Consider the following 10,318-nt stretch of genomic DNA (forward strand, 5'->3'; position numbering starts at 1 on the left):
TCCCGGGATTCTGTAAACAACACTCGACCAACACTGCAATTAATACACAATATACCACATCCCAGAGTTCAGTCGAACAACCCTGAGGGAAACACAATCACATTTCTGAATGTCCACAGTTAAATGGACAGTCACATCCCAGAGTTCAGTCGAACAACACTTTCATATTTCAAATGCTCACAGTGGATTGAAGGACATCACTGAAACAACAAGAGATCGAGATATGTAACTGATGTTGATGAAAAAACAACTTCATTGCTGGGAGAATGTCGTTTTGCATTTTCATTAGTTAATGAATGTGATCACAATTGTCCAGGTCTTTGGAGTTTTCCAATTCAATCTCAGAAATAAATATATTCTATCACAACACAGACTGAACTCGATGTCGTAATCTGTTTGCTCAATTTAAAAAAAAACGTTTGAACAATACAGTAACCTCAATCTCCCCGGGGAAATTTCACAGGGTATAAATTAAAGGCTCTGGGAATGTATCACCTCAGAGTTTAATATAGAGAGATTGCCTGCAGTAGGAAGGGACACATCACTTCACACGGAAAATGAATGAAACACTGCTCAGTATCCACAAAATATATTTCACAACCCTCGCTCTCCTTGGTGTTCTTGGTAAGTGACTATAACCAATATAAATCTGTGTGTGAGCTGGTTTCTGGTTTTACTGCGTGACTGATAGTCTTACATGCTGATCCAGTGGTCACTGAGAGACAGGCACTCGATCAGTGATATATTTCCCTTCTGACAAATATCCTGAAATATCTCTGTGGATTTATTCTGTTTCATCGACAAATAATGAACCTCTGTTGTAATTGACTGGCTCTCTGAATTATCAAGGGATTGCACAGAATTGAATATTGTGTAATGTTCAATTAAACCTCAGTGAAATTAACTCACCAAATGAAGGTGTGAGCAGGAGTGTTACTCAGTGCAAAATCAAACTGAGTGTGTCCCACTAACTGGAGTGGAACACCTGATCCCAGTGGCCATCTATTATTGGGAGTATCTGTCACTGTCGATTTGTAGAAACAAAAAGATGAACTGAGAGCTCAAATAGAAATAAATAAGTACGATCTAATTGCCATTACAGAGACATGGCTGCAGAACTACATCGATTGGGACCTGAATATTGAAGGGTACATGGCATTTAGGAAGTACAGGAAGCTCGGGTAGCTCTGTTAATTAATGATGTTATGAGCCCAATAGAGAGGGATGACCTAAGTTCAGAAGACCAGGATGGAGAAGCAGTTTGGTTAGAGATGAGAAATCATAAAGGCAAGAAGTCACTTGCGGGAGTGGTGTGCAGGCCACCTAACATTAACCAAACTGTCAGATGGGGTACAAAAGAGGAAATAATGGCATCTTGTCAGAAAGGTACAGCGATAATTATGGGGGATTTTAATCTACATATGGACTGGAAAAATCAGATGGACAGAGATAGCCGAGATGAGGATTAAATAGAATGTGTTCGGGATAATTTCTTGGAACAGTATGTTCTGGAGCCAACCAGAGAGCAGGGTATACTAGAGCTGGTATTGTGCAACGAGACAGGATTAATTAATGACCTCATCGTTAAGGCGTCTCTAGGTTCTAGTGATCATAATATCATTGAATTTTATATTCAGTTTGAGGGAGGAAAGAGTGGGTCCAGGGCTAGTATTTTAAACTTAAATAAGGGCAATTATGAGGGCATGAAAGCAGAGCGAGCTAAAGTGAACTGGCAAATTAGGTTAAGGGATCGGTCAATAGTGATGCAGTGTCAGACATTTAAAGGGGTATTTCAGAATACACAGAATAGAAACATATCAACGAGAAAGAAAAGTTCCAAAGGTGGGATCCGCCATCCGTGGTTAACGAAAACAGTTAAAGATAGTATCAAACTTAAAGAAAAAGCCTATAATTACACATAGATGGGAGGTAGGTCAGAAGATTGGACAGAATATAAAAAAACAGCAAAGAATGACTGAAGGATTGATAAGGAAGGCACAATGAAAGTACGCAAGAAAGCTAGCTAGAAATATAAAGACAGTAAGAGTTTTTATAGATATTTTAAAAAGAAAAGAGTTAACAAAGTGAGAAAATAAAACGGGGGTGGGGCAAGAGATAACCAAAGAGAAGGTGTTGACAGGACAAGGCCACAGAGAATAACTGACCAGAAGGTCAAGGAGCAAAGGCAAATGGTATGTTAATGGTGTGCTGAAAGACAAAGCGTTAGTGCAGAGAGGGTGTTAATTGACAGAAAAATAGAACAACCTGGCTCAAAGCACAAACGTGGCAAAACAAAAGCAGTGGATAGGCACTCGGTAAAAAATGAATGATGAAGTAAAATGAAATAACATAAACAAATAAAAAATAAAAAAATAAAAAAAGTAGCTGAAAATAAAAAGGGGAGCCCGTCACTCTGAAATTATTGAACTCAATGTTCAGTCCGGCAGGCGCTGTAGCCTGCCGAATTGATAAATGAGATGTTGTTTCCTTGAGCTTGCATTGATGTTCACTGGAACACTGCAGCAATCCCAGGACAGATATGTGGGCATGAGAGCAAGGGTGTGTGTTACAATGGCCAGCAACCGGAAGCTCAAGTTCATGCTTTCGGACTTAGTGGAGGAGTTCCCTAAAGCGGTCACCCAACCTGCGTTTGGTCTCCCTAGTATAGAGGAGACCACATTGTGAGCAGTGAATACAGTATACTGAACTGAAAGAGGTACAAGTAAATCACTGCTTCACCTGAAAGAAGTGTTTGGGGCCTTGGATAGGGAGAACAGAGGAGGAGAATGGGTAGGAATTACATCTCCTGCGATTGCATGTGCAAGTGCTGTGGGAAGGGGAGCAGGTGTTGGGGGTAATGGAGGAGTGAATCCGGGTGTCGCAAAGGGAGTGCTCCCTTCGGAATGCTGACAGGGGAGGGGAGGGTAAGATGCGTTTGGCAGTGGCATCACGCTGGACGTGGCGGAAATGGTGGAGGATGATCCTTTGGATGTGGAGGCTGGTGGGATGGAAAGTGAGGATAAGGGGAACCTTGTGGCGGTTCTGGGAGGGAGGGGAAGGGGTGAGGGTAGGCGTGTGGGAAATGGGCCGGACACAGTTGAAGAAAAACCTTGCTCGGAGCCATCGGAGATGGACATGTAAAGGTGAGAGAAGGGTGGAAATTAGAAGCAAAGTTTTCCAGTTCGGGGCGGGAGTAGGAAAGGGCACTGATACAGTTATCAATGTACCAGAAAAAGAGTTGGGGGCGGGGCCTGAATAGGACTGGAACAAGGAATGTTTGACATATCCCACAAAAAGACAAGCATAACTAGGACCCATGCGGTTACCCATAGCAACGCCTTTTACTTGAAGGAAGTGAGTGCAGTTGAAGGAGAAGTTGTTCAATGTGAGAATAGGTTCAGCCAGGTGGAGGAGGGTGTTGGTGGATGGGGACTGGTTGGGCCTCTGTTCAAGGAAGAAGCGGAGAGCCCGCAAACCGTCCTGGTGGTGGATGGAGGTGTAGAGAGATTGGACGTCCATAGTGAAGAGGAGGCGGTTAGGGCCAGGAAACTGGAAATTATCAAAATGACGTAGGGCGTCAGAAGAGTCACGGATGTAGGTGGGAAGAGACTGGACCAGTGGAGAAAAGATAGAGTCAAGAGAGGAAGAAATAAGTTCAGTGGGGCAGGAACAGGCTGAAACATTGGATGTGCCAGGACAGTCCTGGTTGTGGATTTTGAGAAGGAGGTAGAAGCGGGCTGTCCAGGGTTGCAGGACTATGAGGTTGGTAGCCGTAGAGGGAAGATCTCCAGAGGGGATGTGGTCAGTAACAGTCCTGTGGACAGTCGCTGATGTTCAGTGCTCGGGTCATGGTCCAGAGGGAGGTAGGATGAAGTATCTGAGAGTTGGCACCGAGCCTCTGCAAGGTAGAGGTCAGTACGCCCGACGACAACAGCACCGTCCTCGTCTGCAAGTTTGTTGACAATGTCGGGGTGAGACCTGAGAGAACGGAGTGCAGCAAGATCAGCGGGAGGCAGGTTTCAGTGAGTGAGGGGGGCAGAGAAATTGAGATGACCGATGTCTCGCCGACAGTTTTCAATGAAAAGATCAAGATTGGCTAAGAGGCCAGAGGGAGGGGTCCAGGTGGAGGGAGAATGCTGGAGATGGATGAATGGGTCTGCTGGTCGGGGGGAGGACTCCCAGTCAAAGAAGCGAGTCCGGAGGTGAAGGCGGTGGAAGAAGACGAGCTCAACGTCATGCCGAGCATAAAATGCATTGAGGTGGGGGCGTAAGGGGATAAAACTGAGTTCTTTGCTGAGTACAGAACCTATTGCGATATCCAATTACATCTCTAGCCTCTGCCAGTTCTGATGAAAGGTCACTGACCTGAAACATTAACTCGGCTTCTCGCTCCCCAGATGCTGCCAAACCTGTTGAGTATTTCCAGCATTTCTTGTTTTTATTTCAGATTTCCAGCATCTGCATTATTTTTCTTTTATATTATTATAACAAAGTGAGCATTGTTCCTGTAGAAAGTGAGTCTGGGGAATTAATCATGGATAATAAGGAGATGGCAGAAGAATTAAACAGATACTTTGCTTCGGTCTTCACTAATGAGGATACAAGTAACATCGTAGTGTTAGCAAGAAGTCAGAAATGGAAGGGAGGGAGGAACTCAAGAAAATTACAATCACCAGGGAAATGGTACTGAACAAATTGTTGGAGCTGCAGGCTGACAAGTCCCCGGGTCCTGATGGACTTCATCCTAGGATGTTAGAAGAAGTGGCTAGTGAGATAGTTGATGCCTTAGTTTTAATTTTCCAAAATTCCCTAGGTTCGGGGAAGGTTCCTGTAGATTGGAAAATAGCGAATGTAACTCCTTTATTAAAAAGAGAGGGAGTCAGAAAGCAGGAAATTACAGGCCAGTTAGCTTAACATCTATCTTAGGGAAAATGTTAGAAGTTATTATTAAAGATGCTACAGCAGGGCATTTCGAAAAATTCAAGGTAATCAGGCAGAGTCAACGTGGTTTTGTGAAAGGGAAATCATGTTTAACCAATCTATTGGAGTTCTTTGAGGGAGTTCCATTTACTGTGGATAAAGGGAAACCGGTGGATGCATTGTCCTTAGATTTTCAGAAGACATTTGATAAGGTGTCACATGAAAGGTTATTGCAAACAATAAAAGCTCATGGTGTTGTGGGTAACATATTGGCATGGATAGAAGATTGGCTAGCTAACAGGAAACAGAGAGTGGGCATAAATGGGTCATTTTCTGGTTGGCAGGATGTAATGAGTGGTGTGCCACAAGGATCTGTTCCAGGGCCTCAACTTTTTACAATTTATATAAATGACTTAATTGAAGGGACCGAAGGTATGGTTGCTAAATTTGTTGATGACACAAAGATAGGTAGGAAAGTAACTTGTGAAGAGGCCATAAAAGGGCTACAAACGGATATAGATAGGTTAAGTGAGTGGGAAAAGACCTGGCAAATGGAGTATAATGTGGGAAAGTGGGAAATTGTCCACTTTGGCTGGAAGAATAAAAAAGAAACATATTCTCTAAACGGTGAGAGATTGCAGAGCTCTGAGATGCAGAGGGATCTGGGTGTCCCAGTGCATGAATCGCAAAGGGTTAATATGCAGGTACAGCACATAATTAGGAAAGCTAATAGAATGTTATCCCACTTTTCGCTGGTTCTACCGTTGCTTTAAAACTGTTAATCTCTATTATATCCCAGTTCTGATGTAAACCTATCAGACTGAAACTTTAACTCTGTTTCTCTCTCCACAGATACTGCCTGACCTGCTGAGTGTTTTCAAAATTCTCCTATTTTATTTTTATCAGATTTACACCAGTTTCAGTATTTTGTTTTTACTCCAATGTTTAGGCCTGGACATTAACAGGATTGAGTGAGATAAGTGGGAAGCAGAGTTACAGAGCTTTAACTCCACACACTGTCTCTTTCATCCATGACATATTCCCCACCCTGAAGTCAGCCTGATTGACAGGCTTGGCTTCCAGTTGGGCCGGGAGGTATCCGGAGCAGGCCTCAGGACCAGGGAGGTCCAAGTGCTGACCCCGGGGTATGGGGAGAGCTACCTGATATCGGGGGCCATGCATTCACAAACTCCAGAGGGTGAGAAAGTGGTGACATGTCCAATCACTGGACTGTGGATGCGTCTCCTACCCTGAAGTGTGGGAGGAGTCCGGGGAGAGGGAAGGGTGTGTCTGATCCTCAAATCCGGGAAGGAGTTTCCAAACCTGGAACCTGTTTTTGGTGCTTTGATCCGGAGAATGTTTGATCAGTAATTTCCAGTCACTTTTCCCTTCTCTCTCTTACAGTTAATTTAGTGGCAATTGTGATCCTGTCCCGGGGAAAGTGCGGACTCTCCACTTGTACCACTCGCTACCTGGTGTCCATGGCATCTGCAGACCTAGTGTTTATTCTCACTGAGGTCATACTGAGGCGGATGAATTATTATTATTTCCAGGGATCTTTCCTGAACATCACCTCTGTGTGTAGTGTTATCAATGTACTTCTCTGTGTAGCCGCAGACTGTTCTGTCTGGTTCACCGTCACTTTCACCTTTGATCGATTTGTGGCCATTTGTTGCCAGAAGCTGAAAACAAAATATTGCACCGAGAAAACTGCAGCTGTGGTTCTAGTAACAACCTGCATTCTGTTATGTTTACAAAACCTCCCCATCTACTTTATATATGAACCTGCAGAGATAATCAACAATGTACCCTGGGAATGTGCTGTAAAGCCAAGCAATTATGCTGAGCCCGAATGGATGGGGTTTGACTGGTTTGATACAGTTTTAACCCCATTGCTCCCATTCGCTTTAATTCTGTTGCTGAACACTCTGACAGTCAGACACATTTTAGTGACCAGTCGAGTCCGTAAGGGACTGAGGGGTCAGAGTAAGGGAGAGAATCACAGTGACCCAGAGATGGAGAGCAGAAAGAAGTCTATGATTTTACTGTTCACCATATCCGGCAGCTTCATCCTTCTGTGGTTGGTGCATGTTACAGATTTATTATATTATACCATTACAGGAAAACTTCCTGATAGCTATAACTATTCTGAAAGAATATTTAGAGAAGTCGGATTTATGCTGAGGGCTTTAAGTTGCTGCACAAACACATTTATTTATGGGGTGACTCAGTCCAAGTTCAGAGAGCAGGTCAAGAGTGCGGTGAAATATCCAGTTACATCAATTATTCAATTAATGAAGAAACAAAACAACTGAGAGCAGCTCAGAGGCGGGTCCCAGAGTTTCCAATACATGAATGTATTATTTATCCCAATGAACAAGAGGTGACCGACAGCTGGATGACGCACTGGAGTGGTGTGGGGAGGGTGGGTGGGTGGTGGGGTGTCACACACGCCAAAGAGCAGAGTGGTGGCTGGCAAGAATTGACATTTGGAGGACGGAATGGAAAATGGGGTAGAAGGGGTGCCAGAGTGCCCCCTGTAGGACTGTAGGAGAAACAGCAGCTACAGTCTCTCCTCCAGTTCCACTGGTTTGACTTTCTGTTTCTCTCATCTGCCTGAAAGAAATAAACTTGTTTTTAGAAAAGCCAAAATTCTGCAGTCTCCTTCCCGTTGATTATTATTATACGTTTTGTTTTTGGAAACACTTTATTCAGTCCTCTCGCTTGCATTCTCCCAACACAGTCACTGTCGTCTCCATCTCTCTCTGAACCGAATCTGTTGATGGGTGTTGTTGGGGGATTCTGATGTTGCTCGAATTACAGGAGCTCAGAGATCTCGGTGGGTGGTAGCAGCTGGAGGAGGTTCCAGATATAGAGAGGACTGTGGAAATGGAGAGATTGAAGCGATAGGGAGGTTTGGAGGAGTTTCAGGAGGTTTTACAGATAGGGAAGGTATAGGAGCTGGGGGAGTTAACAGAGATAGGGAGGATAATGGGATATGGGTGAGTTTGCAGGAAGGTTAGAGGGGCTGGAGGAAGTTACAGAGATAACGAAGGTTATCGGGACAGGAGGACATTAGAGAGATAGGGAGAGTTGTAGGAGCTGGAAGAGGTGACAGAAATAGGAAGGGTTATAGGATATGGGTGACTTTACAGAGGAAGGGAATGTTAGAGAGACTGGAGGAGATTATAGAGATAGGTAAGGTTATAGGATGTGGGTGAGTTTGCAGTAAGGTTAGAAGGGCTGGAGGAGGTTACAGAGATAGGGAAGGTTATGGTACAGGAGGACGTTAGAGAGACAGGGAGGGTTGTAGGGGCTGGAGGAGGTTACAGAGATATAGAGGATTGTAGGGCCTGGAGGAGGTTACAGAGATATAGAGGATTGTAGGGCCTGGAGGAGGTTACAGAGATAATGAAGATGTAGGGATGGGAGGTAGTTGCAGAGATCTGGAGGGTTTAAGAGAGATAGGGAGGGTTGTCGGGACTGGTGGAGGTTACAGAGATAGGGAGCGTTGTAGGGGTTGGAAGAGGTTAAATAGTTAGGACAGGTTGTAGGGCATGAGGAGGTTACAGAGATGTGGGGCCAGTCAATGGTGGGATTTGAACACAAAGATGAGTATTTTTAAATTGAGATGTTGTTGGACGAGGAGTGAATGTCAGACAGTGAACACAGGGGAGATAGGTGACTGGGACCTGCTGAGAGTTCAGACACGGGGCTGCAGAGAGTTGGATCAGATGAAGTTTACGGAGGGTGGGAAATGGGAGGTCAGTCAGGAGAATGTTGGATTCATAAAGTTTGCAGATAACAATGGCTTGGATGATGTTTTCAAAGCTTTTCTCAGATCCTGAATAAATATTTGTCATTTGTTTCCAGCATTTATTCCTGCACAGATCGATTGGTGGGATGTGGGTGCCACTGACAATGCTGGGATTAATTATCCATTCTTAATTGCCCCTTTAGAAGGTGGTGTTGGGCCTTCTTTCTTGAACCAGCTCCTGTCACTTCTGGCGATGGAGCTCCCACAGCTGCTGCGTTTGAGGGAGTTCCAGGATCTGGGCCAGTTGTGCAGCCTTCTAAGGTCGAATAGACTGTCAACACTTCCTGTCTGTTTTCATAGATGAAGACTGTGCCACTCGAATGAGGGAAGCTAAGGAAGAAATTTCCAGGAAGTAAGGTAACATATTTTGTTGCATAGAGTCACATACAGTCGGAGGCCATTCAGCCCATCGAGTCCATGGCTGCTCTCCGTGGAACTCTGAGTCAGTCTCACTCCCCAGCTCCATCTCTGTAGTCTCTCAGGTGGTCATCCAAACTTCCTCTCAAAATCATTGATTATTTCTGCTTTCACCACCTTTGTGGGCAGCGAATTCCAGGTCATTACCACCCACTGTGTCAAAAAATGCTTCCTTCTATTTCTCATGCAGCTCTTGCCCAAAATGTTCACTCTTTGTCTCCCAGCTCTTGCACTATTTGTTAATGGGAACAGTTCCTCCTTGTCCAACTTTTCTAAGCCTGCCATCATCTTGTTCATTTCTATTCATTCTCCCGTCCATCTCTTTTGTTCGATGGAGAACAAACCCAGCTTTTCCAACCTAATCTTGTAACTAAAATCCTCCATCCCTGGAACAATTCTGTAACTCTCCTCTGCAGTCTCTCAAGGACCCTCACATCCTTCCTGAAATGTGGGACCAGAACTGGATGCAATACTACAATTCGGGCCTGGCTAGTACATTTTTAAAGTTTCAATATAACTTCCCTGTTTTTGTACTCAATGCCTCTATTTATGAAGTCCAGGATCCTTTATGCTTTATTAACCATTCTCTGAATATGTGTTGCCACGTTCAAAGATCTGTGCACATGCACCCCCAGGTCCCCCTGTTCCTGTACATTATGTATATTTTATCTCTACCTTTTCCTTTTGCCAACTGCATCACTTCACAATTGTCATTATTAAATGCCGTATAGCAAATCTCTGCCCATTCTGTCAGCACATCAATGTCCTGTTGCAGGTGATTCATATCATCCTCATTGTTTGCCCACCTCTAGGTTTGGTGTCATCAGCAAATTTTGACATTCTACTCTATTCCGAGATTCAAGTCATTTGTATATGGCAGGAGATGCAGTGTTCCCAGCAGTGACCCTGGGGGAACACTACTGTAAACTATCCTCCATACTGAAAATCAAATATTTACTCTGATAGGTTGTTTTTTTATTATTATTATTTGTTCCTGGGATGTGGGGGTTGATGGCCAGGGCAGCATTTATTTGCCATCCGTAATTGGCCTTGAAAATGTGGTGGTGAACAGCCTTCTTGAACAGCTCGAGTTCTTGGTGTGTAATTATAACCCACAGTACTGTGAGGAAGGGAGTTCCCAGAATCTGACCCAGCGACAGTGAA

General features: G+C 44.2%; 1 protein-coding gene across 1 annotated transcript; it reads left to right on the forward strand.

Moving 5' to 3' along the window:
• Positions 1-557: 557 nt before the first annotated feature.
• LOC137385220 (probable G-protein coupled receptor 139) lies at positions 558-7,235 on the forward strand. Its single transcript, XM_068060209.1, has 2 exons — positions 558-624; positions 6,325-7,235. Exons 1-2 carry the CDS (start codon positions 558-560, stop codon positions 7,233-7,235), a joined length of 978 nt encoding a protein of 325 aa, XP_067916310.1.
• The last annotated feature ends 3,083 nt before the right edge of the window (positions 7,236-10,318 follow it).

The sequence above is a fragment of the Heterodontus francisci genome, chromosome 28 (assembly GCF_036365525.1).
Source record: "Heterodontus francisci isolate sHetFra1 chromosome 28, sHetFra1.hap1, whole genome shotgun sequence".
NCBI classification, from domain to species: Eukaryota; Metazoa; Chordata; class Chondrichthyes; order Heterodontiformes; family Heterodontidae; genus Heterodontus; species Heterodontus francisci.

Coding starts and splice junctions, on each gene's coding strand:
- LOC137385220 (XM_068060209.1), top strand. CDS start 558: ATGAATGAAACACTGCTCAGTATCCACAAAATATATTTCACAACCCTC. Junction 625..6,324: donor CGCTCTCCTTGGTGTTCTTG/GTAAGTGACTAT, acceptor TCTCTCTTACAG/TTAATTTAGTGGCAATTGTG.